Genomic DNA, 25,796 nt, shown 5'->3' on the forward strand with positions numbered 1-25,796 from the left:
TCAGATGGGTCATATTCTTTATTTGGAGGTAGTTGTGGTTTCTGAAAAGGAGGTGATTATCTTTTTACACTGTCACATTTGATTCTTTTATGCCATATCTTTAAGAAAATTACCAGTATGCTGCTTTTAATACTGATCTTACATTGGCTTAGGGTTCTTCGACCAATGGAAGTATAGTTCAGTTTTTTTAATAAACATAATTTTGCTGCCAAAATCATATAAATAAAACAATTATTGACTTGATTTCCCATTCCTGCCAAGTTTTTGAATTACCATATGTTTCTTCATCTCTTCCCTAGAACTAACTATAAAAGGAATGTGGAATCCATAAAAATAAGAACAAATGTGAAAAGCTTGTGGGTGTCACAACTCTGAGAAGTGAGAGAGTGGCTGCAACTTGAAAGATAGCCCTGTTTTTCTAGGGTATAGTAATAGTATATAGTCATGTACTCTGTAGTGACATTTAGTCAATGATGATGGTTCATATGTATTTTGTGTATGTGCTCTGATAGGAGTTTGAACTCAAGGCCTCTCACTCTCATTTAGCTTTTTGCTTAAAGCTGGCACGCTACTATTTGAGCCTTGCCTCTAATCCAGCATTTTCCTGGCTAATTGGAGATAGATTTTTCTTCCCTGAGCTGGCTTTGAACCTTGATCCTCTAGATCTCAGCCTCCTGAGTAGCTCACATTACAGATATGAGCCACTGGTTCCCAGCTGGATCATATATATTTGGTCTCAGAAGATTATAATAGAGCTAAAATATTCCTATCAGTTAGTATAATGTAGCACGACACATCTTCACTTGTGGTGATGGATAGTATAAATGTTCTGGGCTACCAGTCATATAAAAGCACCACAAGGGACTGGGAAGGTGGCTCAGTGGTAGAGCACTTGCCTCTCATGCATGAGGCCCTAGGTTTGATTCCTAGCACCACATAAACAGAAAAAGCCAGAAGTGGCGCTGTGGCTCAGGTGGTAGAAAACTTGCCTTGAGCTGAAGAGTGCAGGGAGAGTGCCCAGGTCCAGAGTTGAGGCCCCACAACTGACAAATAAATAAATAATAAAAAATAAAAGCATCACAAGCTGGGTGCCAGTGACTTATCTCAGGAGGCTGAGATCTGAGGATCACAGTTCAAAGCCAGCTTAGGCAGGCAAGTCCATGAGACTCTTATCTCCAATTAACCACCAGAAAACTGGAATTGGTGCTGTAGCTCAAATGGTAGAGCACTCACCTTGAGCTAAAGAGCTGAGGGACAGTGCCCAAGCCCAGAGTTCAAGCCCCACAATGGGGGAAAAAAAAAGGCATCACAAATACAATTGTATACAATACTTTGCTTTTGATTTTTCTGTGAGTATAAGCCTGTAACAGACTGGACCTAGTGACTTGCTCCTAAGAAATAGAATAATAGCAAAAATAATGAAATGTTACTCTGAAGATTCGATTCTGAGTCAGGCATGGTGGTTCAGAAGACTGAGATCTAGAGGATCAGAATTCAAGGTCTGCTTGGCCAGAAAAGTTTGTGAGACTTTCCAGTTTTCCAGAATAAAGAAAGATTGGGTCATTGCTCAAGTAGAATGGCAGTCAAGCAAGAAAGCCAAGCAAGCATGAAGTCCTGAGTTCAAGCCAACTGGTTTTAGGGGATGAGGAGATTCGATTATGAAAGATTATAGCTTAAAAAAATAATTTTATTGTTATTATTAAGGTATTCTGCAGAGGAGTAACCATTTCATATGTCAGGTAATAAGCACATTTCTCTTTTTTCTTTTTTGACATTGTCACCCTTTGCTTTCCCTTAGTTTCCTCCTCCCATCCCTGCATAGGCCGTTTTCCACATAATACATGCTGAATAGCATGATTGCATTTGTTTACTCTTCCTCCCTTCCTTTGTGCATGAGTCCCCTTTACCACCTCCCCCCCTCCAAAAAAAAAAAAGCCACTACCATCACCAACAATAACAAAAGAAACCCACATTTACATTTCCTGGAGTTCATTTCTATAAATAGTATTTTAAATGTTTGGAGAAGTTACACCTTTAGGTTTCATCCCTAAGGATATCCTTCTTTAGTCTGACTGTATGTGGATGCCTAGAGTCCTTCATAGTTTATCATGTCCAGTTATATTTAGCTGTAACTTCCATATATGAGAGAAAATGTGCCATTTGTCTTTTGAGCTTGGCTTACCTCACTTAGTATGATTTATTCTAGGTCCATCCATTTTTCTGCAAATGACCATCTTATTCTTTCTAATGAATGAATGAAATTCCATCATCTGTGTATGTATGTATATATTTTATATGTGTATGAATGTGTACATTTTATTAATCTCATCTGTTGTAGGGCAACTGGACTGTTTCTATAACTTGGCTATTGTGTGAATAATGCAGCAGTGAACATGGATGTGCAAGTTCCTTTACTGTATCCTGACTTGTAATGATCTGAGTAGGTGTTCAAGAGTGGTATGGCTAGAAAACTTCTAGATTTAGTTTTTTGAGGAACCTCCAAATTGTCTTCCAGAGTGTTGTTTTTTTTTTTGGGGGGGGGGTTAGTCATGGGGTTTGAACTCTGGGCCTGGGCCACGCTGTCCTTGTGCTCTTCAGCTCAAGGCAAGTGCTCTGCCACTTGAGCCACAGTGCCACTTCTGGTTTTCTGGCAGTTAACTGGAGATAAGTCTCTCAGACTTTTCCTGCCCAGGCTGGCTTTGAACCACGATCCTCAGATCTCAGCCTCCTGAGTAGCTAGGTTTACAGGCGTGAGGCACCAACATGAACTCTTGATTTGGCCAGTCTACCTAGGATGATATGGAATTTCAAGGTTGTTTTGATTTGTATTTCCTTCATTGCCAGGGATGTTGACCATTTCCTCATATATCTATTTGACATTCTTTTTCTACTGAGAAATCTCTCTTTTACCATTTCATGATTGGTAAATTTTTGAGCTCATTGTATATTTTGGATACTAGGCCTTTGTTGGATGTATTGCTGATGAAGATTTTCTCCCAGTTCATCTTTTTTTTGGGGGGGGGGGAGGTCCAGTCGTGGGGCCTGAACTCTGGGCTTGGGCGCTGTCCCTCAGCTCTTCAGCTCAAGGCTAGCGCTACCACTTGAGCCACAGCGCCACTTCCGGCTTTTTTCTTTTTGCTTATGTGGTGCTGAGGAATCAAACCCAGGGCCTCGAGCATGCAAGGCAAGCGCTCTACCACTGAGCCACCTTCCCAGCCCCCCAGTTCATCTTTCTCATTTAATAACTAGGTCCTTTGCTATGCAGAGACTTTATTTTGATGTAATCTCATTTGTCAAGTCTCTCCTATTTGCTATCCCTCTGGGATCTTCAAAACATTCCTACAGGCCGGATGCCGGTGGCTCATACCAGTAATCCTAGCTACTCAGGAGGCTGAGATCTGAGGATCTCCGTTCAAAGCCAGCCCAGGCAGTAAAGTCTGTGAGACTCTTATCTCCAATAAACCACTAGAAAACTGGAAGTGGCTCTGTGGCTCAAGTGGTAGAGCGCTTGCCTTGAGCTGAAGAGCACAGGGACAACAGCAGCCCAGGCCCAGAGTTCAAGCCCCATGACCAACCCCCCCTCCACACACACACAAAAGAAATCCTACATATTCTTGTAAGTTCTAATGTTTCTCCTATTCCATCTTGCAGAAGTTTCAGAGTTTCAGGTTGGATGAGGTATTTGATTTTATATTGGTGCATGGTAAACAGGGATCCAATTTTAGTTTTATACATAAGGATATCCAGTTTTCCCAACACCAATTGTCAAAGAAGCTATCTTATTTTTACCATATATCTCTGCTGATGTGTTTATCTACCCTTAGCTCCCTCTAATGCCCCTATAGATCTAGTCTTATCCAGTAAACTCCTAATAGGAATGACCAAGAGCTGCTCTGGTCTCTGTTTCTTCTTTACCTAAAGTCAGTAATCCCCATCACAGCATAGTTTGAAGAACATTTACCTTTTGAACCAACTTAAGACAATCATTCCCTCAGCCTTTTGTACCTCACTTTGTCCCACACCTGGGTGTTAAGGGCTTCTTTGTGTCCAAAGCCTCCGGGATCCTATTTGTCACCAGCCTGATGATACCATGTGATCATAGTTCTGCCCACATAGTTCTGACACACAACTCCTTAGTCTCATTCATTTAGTAGGCAGTTCCCAGCTCTGAATGTCCATAGGGGCTCCTTAGGAAAGGAGTTACTAAAGGAAGAGTTGTTCTTGCCATATGGTTGGCTGTCTTCCAGGGGCCCCTGATCTCCTTTCTGGGAATTGTTGTACCAGGTAAGGAGCCATGTGGGATTTACACCGCACAAACAGGGTAGTAGGTTAGATAGGGTCATGTGTCCTGATTTAAGTACAGATTGTGATCCAACATGCAAGACTGATCAATTTGTTTTCCCTCTTTGCAGCTGTTTGTGACAACTGGCCCAAAGTATTGTTAGGACCTACAAGATAAACTCAAGTAGGACAAACTCTGGGAGGGAAGATGAGTGCAGCTATCCCTCTCCAGCAGCTTCCTAACCCTGTTGAACTCACATTCATGGGAAGAAATCTCGATGGCTCAGCCTAGACTCTTCCTACATATTAAATAATATTAATAATAATAAAAAGACATCTAACTGGGTTCTGGTGGCACATGCCTGAAATCCTAAGGAGGATGATGTCTGAGGATCAAGGAAAGTTCATGAGACTCTGAATTGTAGTGATAATTTAGCCGTGAGCAAAAGAGTGCTCAGGGACAGTGTCTAGGCCCTGGGTTCAAGTTTTAGGATACACACACACACACAGATTCTCCTAAGATAGCCCTGAGACTGAGCCCCAGAGAGTAGGCCTGTTCTCCAAGCCAGCCTCAGAGGTGGCTTAATGGTGATAACACTAAAATAAGGGTTTCTGAAGCTCTAAAACATGGCCTGCATTTAATCCACTACTGGATCCTGAGAACACAGGGTTCTTCAGGTGCTCACAGACCTTGGGTTCTTACAAGGCTGATGGATCCATGTTTCTGCCTCTGTTGGGGCCACTTCCTGGCCTATGTGCTCTATGGTTATGAGTCTGGTCCATGAGTTTTGCTAGAACCCAGCATTACCATCCCTCCTCTGTGTAAACTGTTGTGACAGGAGACTGATTCTTGAACTTTACCACATTCAGGCCTTGTAGGGACTTTGCTCAAACTGATTCTTCCCACTTTCTGGCTAAAATAGGTCTCAGTTCTGATCGCCAAACCCTTACTCTAAGGATCAAGTGAATTTCCACTTTTGTGCCAAAGCTTTCCTAAATTTCCTTGGTAGGGCATGATCTTTCCTCTACAGAGCACCTACCGTACCCTGTTCTTTGCCCTTGCCCAATCATCATTGTCTTCCCTCAAAGTTGGTGTATCTGGACTGGAGTGGACCCCTGATATCTTTGCCAATCAGTTCTTATCTGTTAGTCCTATTTCAGTGCTCTAATTTGCATTTGGGACACCACTCCAGTCTGGTATAAGGCCTGTTTTGGGCCCTCATTCAGACCAACATAATTGATTCAGGGATGTCTATAGGAACAAATTTGCATTGGTGACTCTCAGGTCTAGAACTTTGAGGAAGAAAATCTATATTGGTTGATCATGAACCTCCCAGATCCTTAATCTCAGCTCAAAAGCCAGCCCTGTAAAGATGGAAACAAACGAGAATTTAAATGACCGTGTTTGAGTCCCTAGACATCTCAGTTATGTATCCCAGTGTTTTCCATCAGCTCAGGCAACAGAGAGTCTGCCATAGCTTCTCTTGAGCCACCTTACCAGTAGAATAAAAAGGTTTGGGAATGTAAAGTGACTTGTCTGAAATTGTTCAGCTAACATACTTTCACAAGACCCACCAACCTCAGAATCTATCCTGGTAGTCACTGTACCAGAGGGTACTAGAAGATGCTAAGTCACAGATGTCCTGGAAAATTAGGGCCTGCTGGAGGAACAAAACAAGCCAAAGCCAGTTCTAGAGCCAATCACATCTTTATTAGTCTCTGCAGCTGAGCCAATGGGGCCCCCATCTACAAGGGAACTTTAGTGGGCAAGGATGTTAGCATTTCTATTGGCTTTAAGATGGGAAGGGGGAAAGTCTAGGAGGAGACTGCTGGGCCAACTAAAGGCAGGCACATGAGGGATCCCCCAGGCTGGAACAAAGGTGAGTCAGGCCCTACAGGGAAAAAAATCCATCTTCCCCGGAGTAAGGGAAAAGACAGCTTTGATGGTGTCAGAGGACTGAGCTCCTGGAATCAGAAAGGCATTCCCTGATGGAGGCCTCTTCTAAGGCTAACGGTCTCAAAACACAGTCCACCCTAACCAAGAGCCACCAGATTCAGCTCAATTGTCATAGGAAACGGGACCAGAGAATTTGGTAGTGAGAAGGGTATAGAGACTGCAGGCCCAACACAAACGGCAAAATATTCATTGTAGCCATGATCACAAAACATCCCTCCATAAGAGCCTATATATCCCCTTTATTCAGCAAGCTGTTAGTCTAGAAGGTCACGGTGATCTGACTGCCCAACTGAATTCCTCTAATTCCTTGAACATGCCACAGTGCTCATGGCAAAAGCAGTATTCCCAGCCTAGCTGTCCTGCTCCCTGCCCAGCACGTCCCAGGGGCAAAGGACTGATGCAGCTTCTCTAAGTGTTTATTCCTCTTTTCCTTACCAGGCTTGGAGGTACCCCCCAGGACAGAACAGCTAGCCTGCTCATGTCTCCAGAGCCTGAAGAATTTGGAACCATATGAAGTTACGTTGCTGTGTGTGTAAGAAACAAGGTCATACGCTGTTTCTGGGGTATCTGGCGGCTGTAGCCATGCACTTGCCTGAGAGGAGAGCTTCCTTGGTGGTGGGAGGTGAAGAGATAAGGGAATAGGTGGGGCGAGCCAAGCCCAGAAGGGACTAAATGCAGAGAGGGCCGTCATGAGACAAGGCTTAGAGGATGGGATTCAGGAGGAAATGGGGTCTAGCGGTGTACACACGCAGGGTGAGGTCCCAGGGCTCAGAACCAGCAAGGCGACCACATGAGCGAGCCGAGCGCGGCGCCGGTGGCAGCCCCGGCGAGCATGCCCATGGCCAGCGGGGCGCCCGAGCTGTAGCAGGGATCCTCTCGCACTATCACGTGCGTCACGCCGGGGCCTGCAGAGAGAACCCACGAGTGGATAGGGGCGGGGGGGGGGGAGGAACCCCAGGATCTCCGAGCACCACCACCCACCCCTGAGGGTGACCACTGGAGCAGTAAGGACGCGGTGGTTCCCCATATTAGCCACCAGGGGTCGCTACCAGCTCAGGAACAGTTTTCACTAAGCCATAGGTCTAAGTTAGGACTTGGAAACAGGGTGAGGTCAGTTCTGGAGTAGGGAGAGCTATTTTGAGGCTTAAGATGGGGAAGAGTTTGTGAAGGGTCCTGCCTAAGAAAATCCATGAATATAAGGGTCCAGACTGATTGGCTGTAGGAGGGGCTTGGTGCAGGAATGGGCAGGCAGGGGACTTACCTGCATAGGGAGGTCCGTAGTAGCTGCGGACGTAAGTGGCCTCATGGGCGTTGGGTGGCACCACCTCGTAGTAGTCTTGGTACGGGCTGTAGACACGTACCTGGGGAGTCCAGCCTCATCAGCTGCTTAGGAACTACCTGGTCTGTGTTTGACCCCCCACTCCCACCCCATTCTCCTCTAGACCCCTCCCAGAAAATCCCATGGACCTTGTCTTCTAAAACTTGAACTCCCTACAATAATGCTCTTTCCCTTGACCTGATTTACCTTGCTCCAAATTTCCCCATAGCACCAAACTTCCCTTAATAGTCTAGCGGGCTCTCTTGGAAAAACATAATGGATTTCTCTTTTCTCCTAGTCACAGGAAGAATATAGTCAAGACTCAGGCAGGAAATAAATGGGTTGCAAAGAAAGAAGGGAAATGAAAGGTACAGCTGGAAAGTAGCTAGAGTAACTATTATCAAGCATCTACTGTGTAGCAGGTCCTGAAAAGAGTGTTCACATGTGTTATAGCCTCTGATCCTTTTTTTTTTTTTTTGGCCAGTCCTGGGGCTTGAATTCAGGGTCTGGACACTGTCCCTGAGCTGCTTTTGTTCAAGGCTAGCACTCTACCAATTGAGCCACAGGCACCACTTCCAGCTTTTCTGTTTATGTGCTACTGCGGAATTGAACCCAGGGCTTCATGCATGCTAGGCAAGCACTCTACCACTGAGTGGTACATTCCCAGCCCTAGCCTCTGATCCTTAAGGCAGGCATTATCTCCACAGTATCACAGAGCTGGGGACTGATGCTCAGAAAATGGTCAGGGTCCAGAATGTACTTCCTGTCTTCTCTCAACCCCATTAGATTTCTACCAACATTTTAAAGCCTAGCTAAAAAGTCACCCACTCCAGGAAACCCTTCAATTTCTGAAACAATTCTTTCTTCCTAACTTTCTCTGTGGGCTTTGCTAGTGCTTCTTGTTATCTTTTCTCTTGGCCTTTCTTGTTTATAACCCCCAAAGTGAGCTACCTAGGGACAAAGGCTCATTAATTTGTGTTACCAGCAGGCAGGGCCTAGCATATGACAGGAACCAATAAATATATGCTGGATTAAATGGAAGCTTCCAATGCAAACTTTTTATCCATAGGAGAGGCTGACCTGAGGAGGATCAGGATCCTATTCTTCCTCTTAGCTCCCCTTCACCCTGTCTCCCTCCCTCTCACTGAGTTTCCCACCTAAATGGCCCAGTTACCCCTTAGAAATCTAGATGTCTCCGACTCTAACTAACTCAAGTTGATTGTAACATCTTTCCATCTCCCAAACCTTTTCCTCTTCCCATAAATGCTTCACTGTGCCACCACTGTGCCCTCAAACCAAGGATTCAGGTTGGCACTCTTGTTTTTAATACACTCAGTTTCAGGTCTTGTGGTTTTATCTTTTTTTTTTTTTTTTTTTTTTTTAGATAGTACCAGGGTTTCAATTCAGGGTCCTTAAGCTTGCTAGATGGGCAAGCCATACTTGAGCCATGTCTCCAGCCTTGATTTCATTTTGTGAATACATTTTTTCTGCCCATCCTCTTCTAGGATTGGGAAATGTCTGACAGGGCTCAAAATTCAATAAATCTAGGAGCCCCTTTTCAACGCAAAAATTCAGTCTATCTAGGCCTATGGATGATGTTATAAATATTCAAATGGCTCCTGGAAAAGAAACAACAAAACAAAACCCAAAACACTGGCTTTGGCAACTTGGAAGCTATGAGTGATCTTAAAAAAAAATCACTTTTCAAAGGAATAATTGAGAAGCCACACTATAGAGATTGAAGAATGTCTGAGAGGTGAGGGATGGAACCCACATGTAACAACATTTCTTTTATGACGTCTGATGATAAAACAAGTTAGTTCTCCAAGCACAACTTGTGATTTCAAGTCACCATATCATTTCCCTTTGATAAAACACTTTTTCACCTCTTATTCAATTACCTAGCTTGTCTTTTAGATGCCAATATTTCTCTCCTGCAACTGCAAATTCTGTTGGGGTTCCATCTGGACATCATAACTCTTGGTTTCCATCCTTCAGAGCATGATCAATGACAAAAGATTGGTGTGTCCTTTTACCTCTCCAGAAGACTTGGAAACCCCTCAAGTCCTGCCTGAATTTAGCAAGTGCCTAATACATATTTATTGAATTTAGCTCAAGTGGCTCAAAATACAGGGCCAGACTGGAACTAAAACCCCAACCCTGAGTTGAGGTTCAAGGAGAACAATCAATCCCAGGGCAATGCAAGAGGCTCAGATAAGCAATTCTGTAGGTCCTTAGTCTTAAGTAACTCAACTTGCTACTATGTTCTCTCCCCAGGAGTGATCCAATAAGGCTTTCCAGTTGGGGTGACCAGAATCTGGGCTCTAAGCCTAGAGGGTTGGAGAGATTTAAACACTCAGACCCAACGCAAGGCCTCTACCTGCCTTGCAGCTGCAATGAGTCAACCTTGTGAGACTCTGGAGAAGGTGGTAAACACTGCCTCATGTTCCTCTGGGACACCGGTTTCTACCCTCCAGGTTTGGGAGGCCCAGAAGTAAACCCAGAGATCTCCTGACTACAGGCACAGATACCCCCAGAGACCTCTAGGACAGAACTGGAGGGCTTGATTTCTGATCTCAACCTCTTCCAAGATCTAGCCCTTTTGTGGGCAGGGACAGTGTTGACCAATATGCAAATAACCCCTTCAGCTAAAACTTGTGTACTTGTGTGTACAGTCTTCTAAATCTCATTTTTAGGAATTGTCAATTAAACAAGTTTGAGGGGCTAGGAAGGTGGCTCAGTGGTAGAGCGCTTGCCTTGCATGCATGAGGCCCTGGGTTCGATTCCTCAGCACCACATAAGCAAAAAGAAAAAAGCTGGAAGTGGTGCTGTAGCTCAAGTGGTAGAGAGCTAGCTCTGAGCTGAAAGGCTGAGGGACAGCGCCCAGACCCAGAATTCAGGCCCCACGACCGGACCCCCCCCCAAAAAAAAAAAAAAAAACAAGTTTGAATCCTAGATTGGGTACAGGGAATGTCTCAGGATGATAGCTTAAGTTGTAGATGAATTGAGTGACACAGGTCCATCAAGTTAGCTAACCTCTTAGAGCTTCTTCAGCTTTCCCATTCTGTCAACAGTCTTTCCTACCCTACCTACCCTCTCCCAATGTACCCTGAGAATACAGGGGAACACAGGTATTCAACCACATGGCCCAAGAGCTGCTGGCTCAGTGGTTCTGCACATCATAACCAATACAAGCTGTTTGGTTTTTCACTTAGTGTAGGGGATCAACAGGGCCTGAAGCATGCTTGAGCAAGCAATTTACCACTGAACTATACCCCCAACCCCAGAGATGATTTTTTTTTTAGTGCCAGGAATGTGGCTTAATTAGGGTAGAGTGCCTGCCTAGCAATCATAAAGCCCTAAGTTCAAACTTTTTTTTGTTGTTGTTGTTGTTGTTGTTTTGGTTTTTTGGGGGGTCCAGTTGTGGGGCCTGAACTCTGGGCCTGGGCGCTGTCCCTCAGCTCTTCAGCTCAAGGCTAGTGCTCTACCACTTGAGCCACAGCACCACTTCCGGCTTTTTTCTTTTTGCTTATGTGGTGCTGAGGAATCCAACCCAGGGCCTCATGCATGCAAGGCAAGCGCTCTACCACTGAGCCACCTTTGCAGCCCCCTAAGTTCAAACTTTAGTATTAAGTGTAAATTGCTTAACTGATATGTGATGACTTGCATTCAGTCCTCAATACCACAAAACCAAACAACAAAAAAAACCTATGGATTTCCTAGCCTCTACCCCAGATGTGAAATTAGAGAATCCAGGGGCAAATATGAATGTTGGTTAGAATTTTAAGTCACTAAGCAATTCTAACCCATGCATGGAGCACTACTGAGCATGAAGAGTTCATGGTTGATCCGATGACCAAAGGTATTTTAATTGCAGTTCTAGGATTTGAACTCAGGGCCTCTCACCTGCTATGTAGTTACTATACCACTTAAGCCACTCCCTCAGCTACAAGTTCTTTAACTGCAACTCCCACTGCCACTCACACCACTGGGCCTAGGCCTAAATCCTAATTCTGAGAAAAAACTTAGGGGAGAGACAGACCCAAACTGCATTATAACATTAATGCTACACAGGGGTTTCTTACTCTCTGGTTCATTCATTTGTTCCTTCTTTCCACCCTTCACTCATTCAGTGAACATTCTCTGACACACCACATGCTTACTGCTAGGAATAAAGTGGTTATAATAGATTGCCCCCCTCATTGAGCACTAACTGAGCACTTGCTGCACACCCAACCCTGAGCCAGGTTCCCAGGAACAGAGCCAAGCAGACCTGGTCATTGTCTCAGAGGAAGTTCCAGATCAGAGGAGACTACAGAAAAGTAGGACTGCAATGACTTTGAAGCCAAGCAGAATGAAGCCAGTACTAACTAAGCATTCATGTCCTGGGCTGTGGGAGGGAGACGTGGTGCCTGAAATCTAGAAAGTTCTCCCGGAGGAGGTGGCAGCCTGTGAGTGGGCTTCAAAGTTGAGCATGAGTTTGTCATGTGAACGAGGGAGCCAAGGGTTTTGGCAGCAGAGGGAACATGTGCCATGGCTGGAGTTTGGGAGAGGCTGGAATGTGGAACGTGAAGGTAGAGCAGACTGGGTAGAGCACAGCGGGGAGAGGAGGTAGCAGAAAACTGGATCCTGAAAGCTGGGCTGTGGTTGGTGTCCTGTGAGCAAAGGGGAGACATCTGTGAGCAGGAAGGGGATGGGACAGGCAATGTGGGAGGCTCATCCTGGTGGCCAGAGTGGAGGCAAGGAGGACCGAGCCAGCACTTACCCAGATCCGCCTCTCAACCTTACAGGGGCTCCACGTGCGGGTCACACACCTGACCTTGGGGCAAACCCGGCGGCTCCTGGGTGGGACCGTGGCTCCAGCTGGGGCCTGCTCAAGCCACAGAAACCCAAGAAGGAGGGGAGGGAGGGAGGAAGGAGTCAGGCCCTTTATACCTGCAGACTCAGAGCTCTTACCAGGCCCTAGCAGGCCCCTCTGCCAGCTGGGCTGGAGCAGGAGTGTGTCTTCTTTCTCTAAGGCCCAATGTGAAGGTGGCAGGAGGTTCAAATGGAGGGGGATGTGGCTAACTGCTCAAGTGACAAAGCAAAAAGGTCCAGTAGCCTCTTGTGGCCCACCCTCTCCTCTTTCATGCAGCTGGCATGCCCAGGCTGCCCTGATCTGTCCTTTTGCCCACCCTGGCCTCCACCACCACTACCACCCAGTCTTGTCCCTGGCTGCGTGCTCTGGTACTGCTAGGGTCAGGGACTGGACTCTTCTTGGAGCCTCCAGACAGAGTAGGGTATGAGCCTGTAGCATGAGGAAGAAGAAAGTGTAGATCATTCCTACGTAGGCACAGGGGCAGAGAGAGCCACAGACACACAGAGGTGGGCAGTTGTGAGTACTGAGACACAGGTGCAAACACACCTGCTGTAGCCTGCCCCGGCCCAGAGGGATGTGAACATGAGGAACAGAAGGAGGAAGGGCTGAGGGCAGGGCCAAGAGAAGTGGTCAGTACAGCAATGGGTAGTGGACAGACACAGAAGGAACAGGGCAGCTTCATAGAGTCACAGAGTGCAGAACGGTCAGCCTTCACCTTCCTTCCTTCTGCCTGTCTTCATGGGACTGATTAGCTCTGCTTAAGGGAACTCAAACTCAAAGCTGGGTGAGCCCAACCTCTCCACTGAAGATCACTATTCCAAAGTTCTCAGTCCTGACTTCCTCTGATCCATTCTCCACCTGCAAGCCTGCCCACTCCCCACCCCTGCCATGCCTGACCACAGCCTTCCCTGCTTAAAGCCCCTCACTGCTTCTACAGCCCTCAGGAAAAGACCAATTAGAATTTGAAGTCCTTATCACCAGGCCCTTTCACTTTAGAGGTCATCTCTCTGATGTCATTTCCTACATGCTAAACCAGCCAGCCAGGCCAGATTTCAGGCCCTTGGAAGCACACATGCACATGCATGCACACACATGCACATCCACTCACATACAAATGCCCACACATCCTTTTCCTGTCTCTGTGCACACAGCTCCTTATGCAGATGCTGGCCTCCTCTCAAAATCCCATGCCTAAGCCAGGTGCCAGTGGCTCACACCTGTACTCCTAGCTACTCAGGAGGCTGAGATTGGAGGAATGCAGTTCAAAGCCAGCCTGGGCAGGAGTCTGTGAGACTCTTCTCCAGTTAATCACCAAAATACAGGAGGGAAGCTGGCTCAAGTAGTAAGCAGAATGCTAACTTTTGAGTAAAAAGCTCAGTACCCAGACCCTGAGTTCAAGCCCAAAGACCAGCACCAAAAAAATGAAAATAATAATTCACTTCCATGGCTCTAATATAGGCTCCTCTACTGACTTAAACCTGTAAGAATTTGACCAAGGTACTTCCTTCTCTGAATCTCACCTTCCCCATCTATAAGATGAGATTAATAACAACTGCCTCCCCCCAACCCTCCCCTACCAGGATGAAATGACAAAATGATGCCAGGTGCTGAGCAGGTGGGTGCCTTACAGGTGTTTCTAAATGCATCTCTGGATCCTCTGCTACATGGAGTGTTTCTCTTCAGATGGGAGATGTAGAAGGAACAAGCATAGAATCTGTCTGACAAGAGGAGTCTGGGCCATGCTGGGCCCAGCACCTCTTCAAAACCATACCTCCAGTCACTAAGCTCTCTTGATTGCATTTCCTGAGTATGTCCTGTGATCAACAGCCTGTCTCTACCAGCAAGAACTTAGGCTACACCTGTTTCTTGGACACTGTCCCAGCCTCTGACCTGGTCTCTAAGTGTCCATTGTTATCCCCCTACAATCTATTCTCTACCAACCAGACAAACTGACTTTTTTTGTGTGTGTTTAGTTAGTTGGTTTTGGCTGTTGTTCTTAAGACAGGGTCTCAAACTTGTTACTGTCCATCTTCAGCCTCTAGAAGGCTAGGATTAAAATGTGCACCACCTATAATCCTCACTACTCAGGAGGCTGAGATCTGAGGATTGCCGTTCAAAGCTAGCCCAGACAGGAATGTATGTGAGACTCTTATCTCCAAATAACCACCAGAAAACTGGAAGTGCCACTGTGGCTCAAGTGGCTCACCTTGAGCTGAAGAGCACAAGGCAGCACCCAGGTGCAGAGTTCAAGCCCCATGGCTGACCAAAACAAAACAAACAAAAAATGTGTACCACCATACATGTTCTGACTGTTCTGAAAAAATACAAATGCATGCCTTTGGTCCCAGCTATTTAGAAGGCTGGGACAGAGGATCTTATTTGGAAGCCAGCCCAGGCAAAGTTAATATAAGACCTTATCTGAAAAACAAACTAAAAGCCAAAGGACTGGGGATATAGCTCAAAAGGTAGAGCATATGCATGAGGCCTTGAGTTTAATCCTCAATACTGAGAGAGAAGAAGGAGAAGAAAACTAGTGTGATCGTTCTGATCATGCCATTCCTTTGTTTAAAAACATCCAGTGGCCTATTAGTGTTCGTAGCAGAAACCAATATCCTTAAACAGTCCACAAGGTCTGGCCCCACCTGCTCTCCCCCACTGCCTACTACTCACTTTCTGAACTCCAACTGTTCTTGTATCCCTTCTGTTCCTCAACTTGCCAACATCTTAACCCCTGCCCAGGGCCTTTGCACATGTTGAGCATTCTGCCTGAAAGCTAATCCCTTCACCTCATCCCCACACCTTTCACCCAACTTCTGTTTATCCTTCAGGTCTCACCTTGAGCCTCATCTAAACACCCACTGGGATCAAATCACCAAAGGGGTCCCATCCTGCAGGTCTGAGTTATTAGCTACTGAAATGGAATTGTTAACTAAGTAAATTAATTGTGCCACATAAAGCTCTTCTCTCTAAGCTCATTCCAGGAGGACAGGTCCCACCTCCCTTTGGCTCACTTCTGATTTCTGGCCCAAGTGCCTCATACATAGTAGGATCTCAGTAAATACTTGTGCAGATGAATGAATGTTAGTCCTACCATCTACTGAGGGCGACAATAATCCCAGTCCCAGAGGACTGTCATGAGGAATGATTCCTGTGCTTCGCCTGGCACATAGTAGTTGCTCGATAAAAGATCCTTTCCTCTAGTTGACCTGATGCTCCTCCCTCCTCTGAGCCCCAATTGGCTTGTGCACACTCTCTCACAGGGGCCTCCAGGGGCTCGAGTCTGCACAAGCCTCTCTAGACGAAGAAGACCGAGTCTGAGTCACCCATGATTCCATGGCACACAGGGTGGCAGGGGGAGGAGAGGGGGAGGGGGCTCACCGGGGTGGAGTTCGCTTCCAGCAGCGCTGTCTTCCATGCTCTGCAAAGCAAATGCCCAGATTGTGAAGAAGGAGTTCAAGGAAAGGGCAGTTGGGGGGCAGAAGGGCCTTCCATGTTCTAGACTCTCCTCTCCAACCCAGCCTCTCCCACCTTCCCTCAAGTGGACAAAAGCGACCCTCCCTAGCCCCATCATGGGGACGGACCTGAAGCTAGGCTAGGCACTCTGGACCACAGTCTCTTTCCCTCTGTACAGGTGCATTTGGGGGGGGGTCTCTTAGGGGCTTTTCCATTCTGACCTGTGTAGGTGGGTGTTCTAGTGTAATCCACCTCCACACCCCAATCCTACAAACAGCTTTCCAAAGCTTTGACCCCAGAGTCTCAGGAATGCCCCGGGGCTGTGGGACAATTGGGCCTTTATTGGTTACCATAGCAACCGGTTGGGGAGGACAAGGCTGCTCTGTGTGATGTGCCCAGAGCTCCCTTGCCCCGCTCCCACACTCATCTCTCCCTCTCTTCCAGTGTAAGGCCAAGTAGCTAGGCCAGAGGGTAGGAATGGAGAGAATGTGAGGATCTGGAGGTTTCTAGCATCTGATAGTGGGGTACCCATGCCTTAAACACAATCAGCTGTGTCTGCAGGCAAGTCTGGATCTAGCCCTGAGGTCCCTGGAGAAGCCACTGGGCTCACCTCCCATGGGGCTGAATACCCAGGATCAGGCAACTAGGCTGGTGTGCACACAAGGGACCACTGTGTGCCACACCAATCGTCAGGAGCCATTCACATCCCTCTGCCAGCCTTGATGACACAAGCTTGTTCATTGGACTTCGTCTGCTCTTCTTACCATCAGAGAACCAGAAGAGACAATGAGGAGGGCTATCTTGTGTTCCCCAAGACCCTACCCCATCTTCTCGCCAAAGCCACTCACACAGCATCATCTCGGGTCTCTGCACACAGGTGCAGGCGGGAACCCTCCCGTAGGTTCACGGTCAGCAGGCCATCTCGGCTCCGGCCCTCTGGGGGCTGCACATCTGGAAGAAGACACACATACATTGTGTTTCCATGTGCACAGGTGCCAGGGCCCCACCCTAGACACCAGCAACAAAAGTAGGAATTGATGGAAACCAGCCTAGGCTATGTAGTTAAAGGCCAACCAGAGACTGCATAGCAAGACCCTATCTCAAAAAAAAAGTAGTTTCTCACTGCTCTGAGTCCTCTTCACTGGTCCTTGCTAACCTCTGAACCTACACACTTCCTTTGGAGTCTTGTTGTGTTGTGTTCTCTCCCCCCCCCCATTTTGCCAGTATTGGGGCTTGAACTCAAAACCCCACTCTCATTCAACTTTTTCACTCCTGGCTGCTTTTCTACCACTTAAGACACATCTCCAGTTCATTTGTTCTACTGGTTAAGCCGGGTGCCAGTGGCTCACGCCTGGAATCCTAGCTACTCAGGAGGTTGAGATCTAAGGATCGTGGTTTGAAGCCAGCCCAGGCAGGAAAGTCCATGAGATTCTTATCTCCAATAAACTACTCAAAAAAGCCAGAACTGGCACTGTGGCCTGAGTGGGTAGAGTGCTAGCTTTGAGCAAAAGAAGCTCAGGGACAGCACCTAAGCCCGGAGTTCAAGCCCTAGGATCCGCCAAAAATAAAAAAAGTTTCATGGATTTGTCTGCCTGGGCTGGCTTTGAACACCAAGGTCCTCAGATCCCTGAGTAGCTAGGATTATTACATACATGAGCCACCAGTGTTTGGCTCCCCCCACCATGTCAGCCACACCTCCAGGCTGGCGTTTTGCTGGTTAATTGGGGATGAAGTCTCAAAAACTTTTCTGCTTGGGCTGGCTTCTAACCATGATCCTCTAGGTCTCAGCCTCCTGAAAGTGCTAGGATTACAGGCATTAGCCACCCACAGGGGGCTCTGTTGAACTCTTCAGATCTTTTGAACATTTCCATATTATTGGCTTCTTGAGCACCTCTCAGTTACTCTGTTATTGTGGCTTGAGACTTGATTGAAAAAATCAGATTTGCTATGTGACTCTGGACTACTCACTCAACTTGTCTGAGCCTCTTTATCTCAATTCATCTTCATCCTAGAGAGCAAGGACTGTTCTGAGACACAGCACAGGGTAGGAGCTCAGCAGTTTCTTGATCCTCAGCTAACTGACCTAGAAGGCCTAGAAACGGTACCTGTGGAAGCATTCTGAGAGTGGCAAAGAGCCTTCTAAATGCATGGAGAGTACCCAAGGCCACAGTGCTATAGAGGAAGAGCTTCTGCTCACCATGACACTCTTGGCCGACCTTTATGTCTCGGACATTGAAGTGGATGAGCACACGGTCTTCTTCATCCTGCGCCGTCTCGTCATGGTAGTAGCCCAGGGTTCCGTCCATCCACAGGGCGAACCAGTTCCTCTTCCAGCGGCGGAGGATGGAGCCTGTGTGGTATTCCAACCCCACCAGGGGTGATGATCTCAGAATGTTTTGGGTGCCAAATTGGCTCCCAGAGTCCCCAGCTCCGGCCCCCAGTATTTAACCTCTTCCTTGCCTTCCTGAAATGAAGGTAGGCCTCTTCCTGTCTTGCTCAAACCCTCCATCCTACTGGCCTACTCCATAGTAAAGTGACACTACCAAAGTGATACTGACAAATGTCCTTCAGGGTAGAGGAATGGCCTGATTCAAGCTCTCCCAAGGTAGTCAGGGACTCTTCAAGGGCAAAGACCTGTCCCTCTCCTGAGCCTCCACCTGCTATCTTCTCTGGCTTTGGTGACTTATCTGCCTCCTCTGATTCAAGGGGCTGAAGCCTGAGACCACTATAACTTCAGACATTTTGCAACTGGAATTAGAAGAGAATAAGAACACAGATGGGATGGAGCTTTATAGATTCTAAAGCACACAACATCTCTCATTTTCTTCTGAGCTTTGTTCTGTGTCCAGCCTGGATTGGGGATGCTGGGGACATTCAGAGGTTCAAACCCAGTCCTCTTGTCCTGAGGAGCTCACAGTGTGGGGTTGCCATGGGGGTAGGGGAATGGGGAGACCAACAGGCAAAGACAGCTGTTTTACAAGTCAATGTGGGAACTGAAGAAAAAGGATGTCTCTGACCCAGTGCAGTGCTACCAGAGCAGATTAGAGGGGGTTAGAGAAGGCTCATCAAAGAAAGGGACATCTGGCCAGGATAGCTCATACCTTTAATCCTAGCTACTCAGGAGCCTGAGATCAGAGGATCAAGGTTTGAAGCCACCATGGGCAGGAAAATCTATGAGACTCTTATATTCACTAAACCTCAGAAAAAAAGCTGGAAGTGTAGCTGTGGCTCACTTCCACTCACTAACAGAGTGGTAGAGTGCTAGCCTTGAACACTCAGCGACAGTGCCCAGTCCTTGAGTTCAAGCCCCAGGACAGACATCAGAAAGAAGGAAGGAAGGAAGAGAAAAAGAAAGGAGAGAGAAAGGAAGGAAGGAAGAAGGAGGGAAATGAAGGAAAGAAGAGAAAAGGCAGACAGACAGGCAAGAAGGAAGGAAGGAAGGAAGGAGGAAAGAAGGGGAGGAGGAAAGGAAAGAAAGAAGGAAGGAAGGCAGGCAGGCAGGAAGGGATGGAGGGAGGGAGGGATATCTAGACTTGAAGAGTAAGTTGAGTTTGTCAAGCACCAGGATCAAGAAGATCCTCCAGACTTAAGGAGGAAGGATTCACCCCCACTTCCCTCACTGCTGCCCCAGGACAAGGTACAGGACACACAAGGACTTGGTCCCAGGATCACTCACTCTGTCTCCACAGCCAGCCGCCCCTCACCAGGGCCATTTCTTCAAAAGGACTTTCCAGGGTGGAGTCGTCGTCGGGTGGGACCTGTCAGAGGAGCAATGACACACAGACTTAGCAGAGCAGCTCCCTGAAGAGAAGCCCCTAGTCCTGTGCTCCCTGGGGAGCCACCCAGGAGACTGAGGCTGGGTTAGTAAACAAGCATGAGCCAGGCGGCCTCCATCTCCTCCCCAGGCTCTGCTGCAGCTAGAGAATGGGAGCACTGTCCTGTGAGGTCAGCAGGGCAGTGCTGCGGCAGTGGGGGTGGGGCTCAGGAGCCCAGATGGCCAGTCTGACTTTCAGAAGCCTGGCCAGCCCTTGCCCCTCTGGCCTGGCCTGTCTCGAGATCCTAAAAGTCTATAGGACAGAAGAGATAGAGGTTGGAATAAGGAATTCTGAAAACTCCTAAAATGCTAGCAAAAGAAATGTTGAAACGGTAGCAGCTCAGAACCATGAAAAGAAACAGGAAACTTCCATGACAGGAAAAGCTTCCTCCGCATTTGAAGCCCATGGGAACCATTGATGAAGTACATAAAACAATAATTTATGGGTGGGGACAGGAGGGAAAAAGAGAGAGCGAGGGAAGGGGTGACATTGTCCAAAAGTAAATGTACTCTTTACTTGATTTAGATCACTGTCACCCCTCTGTAATCACCTTTATAATAACAATAAAAAAGTTTTTAAAAACTAGTTTAAAAGTAGTCAGGATAGGTCAACTGCATGCCAGGAACATTGCTCTGCTCTTAACTATTATATCAGACTCTCCCTTGCCATTATTTCTGGTTTAGAGATGAGGAAATGGGGATGGGGGAAGGGTGGGCTGGAATGGCTAAGTGCAGGTGCACTTGATTAGTAAAGCACTGTAGAGGGGATTCATACCCTGGCCTCTCCCTATGATACCAGTTAAGAGCCTTGAAAACACACAGCCCGTGATGGTGACGGTGGCTCCTGGCTGTAATCCTAGCTACTCAAGAGGCTGAGTTCTGAGGATAGCAGTTTGAAGCCAGCCCAGGCAGGAAAGTCCATGAGATTAACTCCAACTAACCACTTAAAAACCGGGAGTGGAGCTGTGGGTCACAGTAGTAGAGGTGCTAGCCTTAAGCAACTGAACTGTGGAGCTGCACCCAGGCCCTGAGTTCAAGCCCCACAACCGACGACAACAACAACAACACAAAACTGTCCAGGTCAGAAATGAGAACAAGGAATTATAAATTGTGGAGATGGGAAGCAAGCACTGCTAATCTTTAAAGAGCCCCAGGTGATTCCAATACACAGCCAAGCCTGACGTAGACTGCGCCTTCTCCCTGTGTCTCCACCACAACTTTGAGGAGGGGATCATCATGACTCCCATTTCACAGATGGTCCTAGAGAAGCAAATGACTCATCCCTGTGGGTGATGGAGCTTGGATGGGACTCCAGGGGCTTTCTGTCCTGAAGATGGCTCATTTGCGAGTAGGTGCCTCTGCCCCTCCCCCACCTGCTCACATCTGTTGCTGCGTCACTAGAGCTGGCACACCTGCAGTGGAAGATCTGGCCTCGCATCTGCTTCTCTGGTCTCTTACCTCCCCTCACCAAGCTCTGACACACATCTCGCAGGAGGGCCAGGGGCACATTCCCTCTCAAGCCCCACTTGATGCACCCACCTGTCTACACCTGTGGCCGACACCGCTGCCAAAACGGCTGCTACTCAATGCAGCTGCTACCCGACCTGTCGCGCCTGCGCTTTGGGCTCTACTGAGAGCCTGGGGTATTTCATTTCCCCAGGCTGTGCCTGGGGCCTAGCTGCCCCTGGGCCCCGCCCTCTAGACCAGCCCCACCCCCAAGGGAGGGGGCAAGGCGTGGTTAGCTGGGGTGACTGAGGCATGCTGGGGCTTGTAGTCCACAGCCTTATAGCTGAATAGAAGCGGCTGTCTAGAGCAGTCCTACCAAGACTACCGTACTAAAGAGAAGTTACACCTGCCAATTTCTGTTCATTTTTCTTTGTCAGTCTTGGGGCTTGAGCTAGGGCGTGGGCTCTGTTTTTCTTCCGTTTTTTCTAGTGTTTATTGGAGATAAGAGTCTCATGGACTTTCCTGCCCAGGCTGGCTTTGAACCGCAGTCCTCAGATCTCAACCTTCTGAGTAGCTAGGATTACAGGCGTGAGCTACCAGCGCCCGGCTGCCATTTTCTTTTTTTCTTTGTTGTGTTTTGTCTTGAGTGGTGGCACATGCACTTGGGAGGCTGAGGCAGGAGGATTGTGGATTCAGGGCCAGCCTGGGATACATACAGAGTAAGACCTATTCTCAAAAACCAAAATAAATGCTGGGGGAAAGCAAGGAAAGGGTGATATTGTCCAAAAAATAAATAAATAAATAAAATAAATGTAGTCACATGAAAGAAATGTACTGACTTGTGAAATTGAAATAGTAACTCCTCTGAACAACACCTTTTTTTGTTGTTGTCAGTTGTGGGACCTCAGTCTGGGCCTGGGCACTGTCTCTCAGCTTTTCAGCTCAAGGCTAGCACTCTACCACTTGAGCCACAGCACCACTTCCGGCTTTTTCTGCTTATGGAGTGCTGAGGATGGAACCCAGGGCCTCATGCATGCAAGGCAAGCGCTCTACCACTGAGCCACCTTCCCACCCAAAACAATATTAACAATAAAATTATATTTTTGTGGGGCACCAGTGGCTCACGCCTGTGATCCTAGCTACTCAGGAGGCTGAGATCTGAGGAACATGGTTCAAAGCCAGCCCAGGCAGGAAAGTCCATGAGACTCTTATCTCCAATTAACCATCAGAAAACTGGAAGTAGTGGTGTGGCTCAAAGTGGTAGAACACTAGCTTTGCATTGAAGAGCCCAGGGACAGTGCTCAGGCCCTGAGTTCAAGCCCCACAACCAAAAAAAAAAAAGTGGAGATTAGACTGGAGGACTGAGTTGAATCTCCAGTACCATCAAAGCTGGGGGTGGAGGGAAGGAGTGGGGGTAGCCAGTGCCTATAGTCATAGCTTTCTCCAGAGGCTGAAGTGGGAAATCTCTCTCTCTCTCTCTCTCTCTCTCTCTCTCTCTCTCTCTCTCTCTCTCGCCAGTCCTGGGGCTTGAGCTCAGGACCTGGGCACAGTCCCTGAGCTTCTTTTGCTCAAGACTAGCACTCTACCATTTGAGCCACAGTGCCACTTCCAGCTTTTTCTGTGAATGTGGTACTGAGGAATTGGACCCAGGGCTTCATACATGCTAGGCAAGCATGAGCCACAGTCCCAGCCCATGAAGTGGGAAGATCTCTTGAGTCCAAGAGTTCAAGGCCAGCCTGGGCAACTTAGTAAATCCCTATCTCAAAAGAGGAGAGAAGAGGGGAGAGGAAAAGGGAGAGGGGAGGAAGAGGCTGTACCACAGACATCATAGGTATTTTCTTTTTTTTCTTTTTTTTGGGTCCGGTCGTGGGGCCTGAACTCTGGGCCTGGGCGCTGTCCTTCAGCTCTTCAGCTCAAGACTAGCACTCTACCACTTGAGCCACAGTGCCACTTCCGGCTTTTTTCTTTTTGCTTATGTGGGGCTGAGGAATCGAACCCAGGGCCTCGAGCATGCAAGGCAAGCGCTCTACCACTGAGCCACCTTCCCAGCCCCTCATAGGTATTTTCAAAGCTATTGTCTTTGACACCAAAATGCTTCCCACTCTCCATAAAGCTCCATCACTGAGAGCTATGCCATTCATACACTGTTGTAGGCATCTCCATCTCCTGAAACATGCAGATCTGAATTCCCTCAGCTCAATTTAGACCTATATGTGCTGCTCTATAACCTTCACCAAAGCTCTAAGGAGCTGAATATCCTCTGAAACAAAATAAAATGCAAGTATACTTTTTTTTTCTTTTAATACAGTCCTGGGGCTTAAACTCAGGGCTTGGATGTTGTTCCTGAGCTTTTTTGCTTAAAGCTGGTGATCTGCCACTTGAGCCACAGCTCCACTTCTAGCTTTTTGCTAGTCAGTTGGAGATTAGAGTCTCATGGACTATCCTGCCTGGGATGGCTTCAAACATCTATCTTAGCAGCTTCCTGAGCTGCTAAGATTATAGGAGTGAACCACCACCAGCACCTGGCTGCACTGGACATTGATGAAAGTGAACTAAGCAACTCATGGGTGGAGATGGGAGGGAGGGAATGGACAGAATGAAGGAACAGATGACACTATGCAAAAGGAAAGCTACTTATTACCTGATGTATGTAAAGGTAACCCCAATGTTTGTCACATCTAGAACAACAATAAAGTAAGTTAAAAAAAAAAAAAAAGAAAGCACGGTTTGGGAATGTGGCTTAGTGGTAGAGTGCTTGCCCAGCATGCATGAAGCCCTGGGTTCAATTCCTCAGTATCACGTAAACAGAAAAGGCCAGAAGATAGTCAGGCGCCAGTGGCTCATATCTGTTATCCTAACTACTCAGGAGGCTGAGATCCGAGGATCACAGTTCAAAGCCAATCCAGGCAGGAAAGTCTGTGGGACTCTTATCTCCAATTAACCACCAGAAAAACAGAAGTGGTGCTGTGGCTCAAGTGGTAGAGTGCTAACCTTGAGCTGAAGAGCGCAGGGATAGGGGGAGGGGAATACCAAAATGCTGAAACAAGGATACAGGTTGACCCACTGTAACAATGAGATGTATAAGACACTATGTTGAAAACAAACTTTACCACTTAGTGGTGGGGAGGAGTTGGGGAGGTGGGGAGGGAAGGAATAGTAGGGGAAAAAGGAGGGGGTATCAATAGGAAATGTACTCATTACCTTACTCATGTAACTGCAACCCTTTTGTATAGGATCTTTACAATAATATAATATATATTAAACATATATATTTTTTTTTATTTTTTTGGGGGGGGGATCCAGTCGTGGGGCCTGAACTCTGGACCTCGGTGCTGTCCCTCAGCTCTTCAGCTCAAGGCTAGTGCTCTACCACTTGAGCCACAGTGCCACTTCCAGCTTTTTTCTTTTTGCTTATGTGGTGCTGAGGAATCGAACCCAGGGCCTCAGGCATGCAAGGCAAGCGCTCTACCACTGAGCCACCTTCCCAGCCCTATATATATATATATCTTAAAGCACAGGGACAGCATCCAGGCCCAAAGTTCAAGCCCCACAACTGACAAAAAAAAAAAAAAAAAAAAAAGCCAGAAGTGGCGCTGTGGCTCAAGTGGTAGAGTGCTAGCCTTGAACAAAAGAAGCTTAGGGACAGTGCCCAGGCCCTGAGTTCAAGCCCCACAACTGGCAAAAAAAAAAAAAAAAAAAAAAGCCGGGTGCTGGTGGCTCACACCTGTAATCCTAGCTACTCAGGAGGCTGAGATCTGAGGATCACGGTTCAAAGCCAGCCCAGGCAGGAAAGACCGTGGGACTCCTATCTCCAATAAACCACCAGAAAACTGGAAGTGGTGCTGTAGCTCAAGTGGTAGAGTGCTGGCCTTTAGGTGAAGAGCTGAGGGACAGCACCCAGGCCCAGAGTTCAAGCCCCACGACCGACAAAAATAAAGAAGAAAAAAAAGCTATGGATGTGGTAGCATACATCTACAATTCCAGTGAGATTCATAGTGAGATTCTGTCTCCAAAAAAAAAAAAAAAAAAAACCTGGAGAGGTACCCATGGCTCACACTTGTAATCTTCGCTATTCAGGAGGCTGCGATCTGAGGATCCCAGTTCAAAATCAGTCCAAGCAGTGGTCTCTGAGACTCTTATCTCCAATTAACCAGCAAAAAGCTAGAGGAAGAGGTATGGCTCAAATGGTAGAGTGCCAGCTTTAAGCTATGGGATAGCTAATGGACAATGACTCTATTTTCTCCCTGACAGCCATATCTTAGAACAGTCCTTGTAGCTGATGCCCCTGAATCAGCTCCCTTCTCCTCCCCCCACCAACAAACACAACCAGTGGTCTTGGAAGAGAGCCTGAGGCCAAGGCCACATCTGATACTGACACCCCTGACACAGATGCTGTTGAAACCTTGAAACACGTCAGTCAAAATAAGATTACTCTCCCACCACCATCTGGTCCCACTTCCATCTGTCCCCCCTTCCCTGACCTCACTTTTTCTGCCTCATATTTAAAGGAATCCTAGTTGGAAGGAAGGTGCGCCATTTCCCCTCCAGCTGAGCTGAAGACTTATTCCTCCTTCCCGAACTTTCCTCCCAAATAAAGCCTGTTGGTCTGTTGTTACGTTTTGTCCTTTCTGCTCTTTTTGTTAAACTGATATTTTTATTGTTATTATAA

General features: G+C 47.3%; 1 protein-coding gene across 3 annotated transcripts; it reads right to left on the reverse strand.

Annotated features, from left to right (window-relative positions):
* Positions 1–5,970: 5,970 nt before the first annotated feature.
* On the reverse strand, positions 5,971–21,364 carry Plekhb1 (pleckstrin homology domain containing B1). 3 transcript variants are annotated; one of them, XM_070035042.1, is made up of 7 exons: positions 21,221–21,364; positions 19,544–19,625; positions 18,065–18,217; positions 16,716–16,818; positions 15,793–15,832; positions 7,500–7,599; positions 5,971–7,143 (listed from the first exon to the last, which is right to left on the reverse strand). In XM_070035042.1, exons 2-7 carry the CDS (start codon positions 19,578–19,580, stop codon positions 7,007–7,009), a joined length of 570 nt encoding a protein of 189 aa, XP_069891143.1. In that variant the 5' UTR covers positions 19,581–19,625; positions 21,221–21,364; the 3' UTR covers positions 5,971–7,006. The 3 variants fall into 3 exon arrangements, with proteins under 3 accessions (XP_069891143.1, XP_069891140.1, XP_069891141.1); XM_070035039.1 differs by lacking the exons at positions 5,971–7,143; positions 7,500–7,599 and adding an exon at positions 12,025–12,426; XM_070035040.1 differs by lacking the exons at positions 5,971–7,143; positions 7,500–7,599; positions 21,221–21,364 and adding an exon at positions 12,025–12,426 and having other exon boundaries at positions 19,544–19,792.
* Positions 21,365–25,796: the final 4,432 nt, after the last annotated feature.

This window comes from Dipodomys merriami, unplaced genomic scaffold (assembly GCF_024711535.1).
Source record: "Dipodomys merriami isolate MVZ:Mamm:240054 unplaced genomic scaffold, mDipMer1.0.p SCAF_25, whole genome shotgun sequence".
Lineage (NCBI taxonomy): Eukaryota > Metazoa > Chordata > Mammalia > Rodentia > Heteromyidae > Dipodomys > Dipodomys merriami.

Excerpts from the sequence above, each read along its gene's own strand:
- Plekhb1 (XM_070035039.1), bottom strand. The coding sequence starts at position 19,580 with ATGGCCCTGGTGAGGGGCGGCTGGCTGTGGAGACAGA. Across the intron at positions 18,218-19,543 it reads CGGCTGGCTGTGGAGACAGA|GCTCCATCCTCCGCCGCTGG; the intron begins GTGAGTGATCCT and ends AATACCACACAG. Across the intron at positions 12,427-15,792 it reads TGGAAGCGAACTCCACCCCG|GCCCCAGCTGGAGCCACGGT; the intron begins GTGAGCCCCCTC and ends TGGCTTGAGCAG.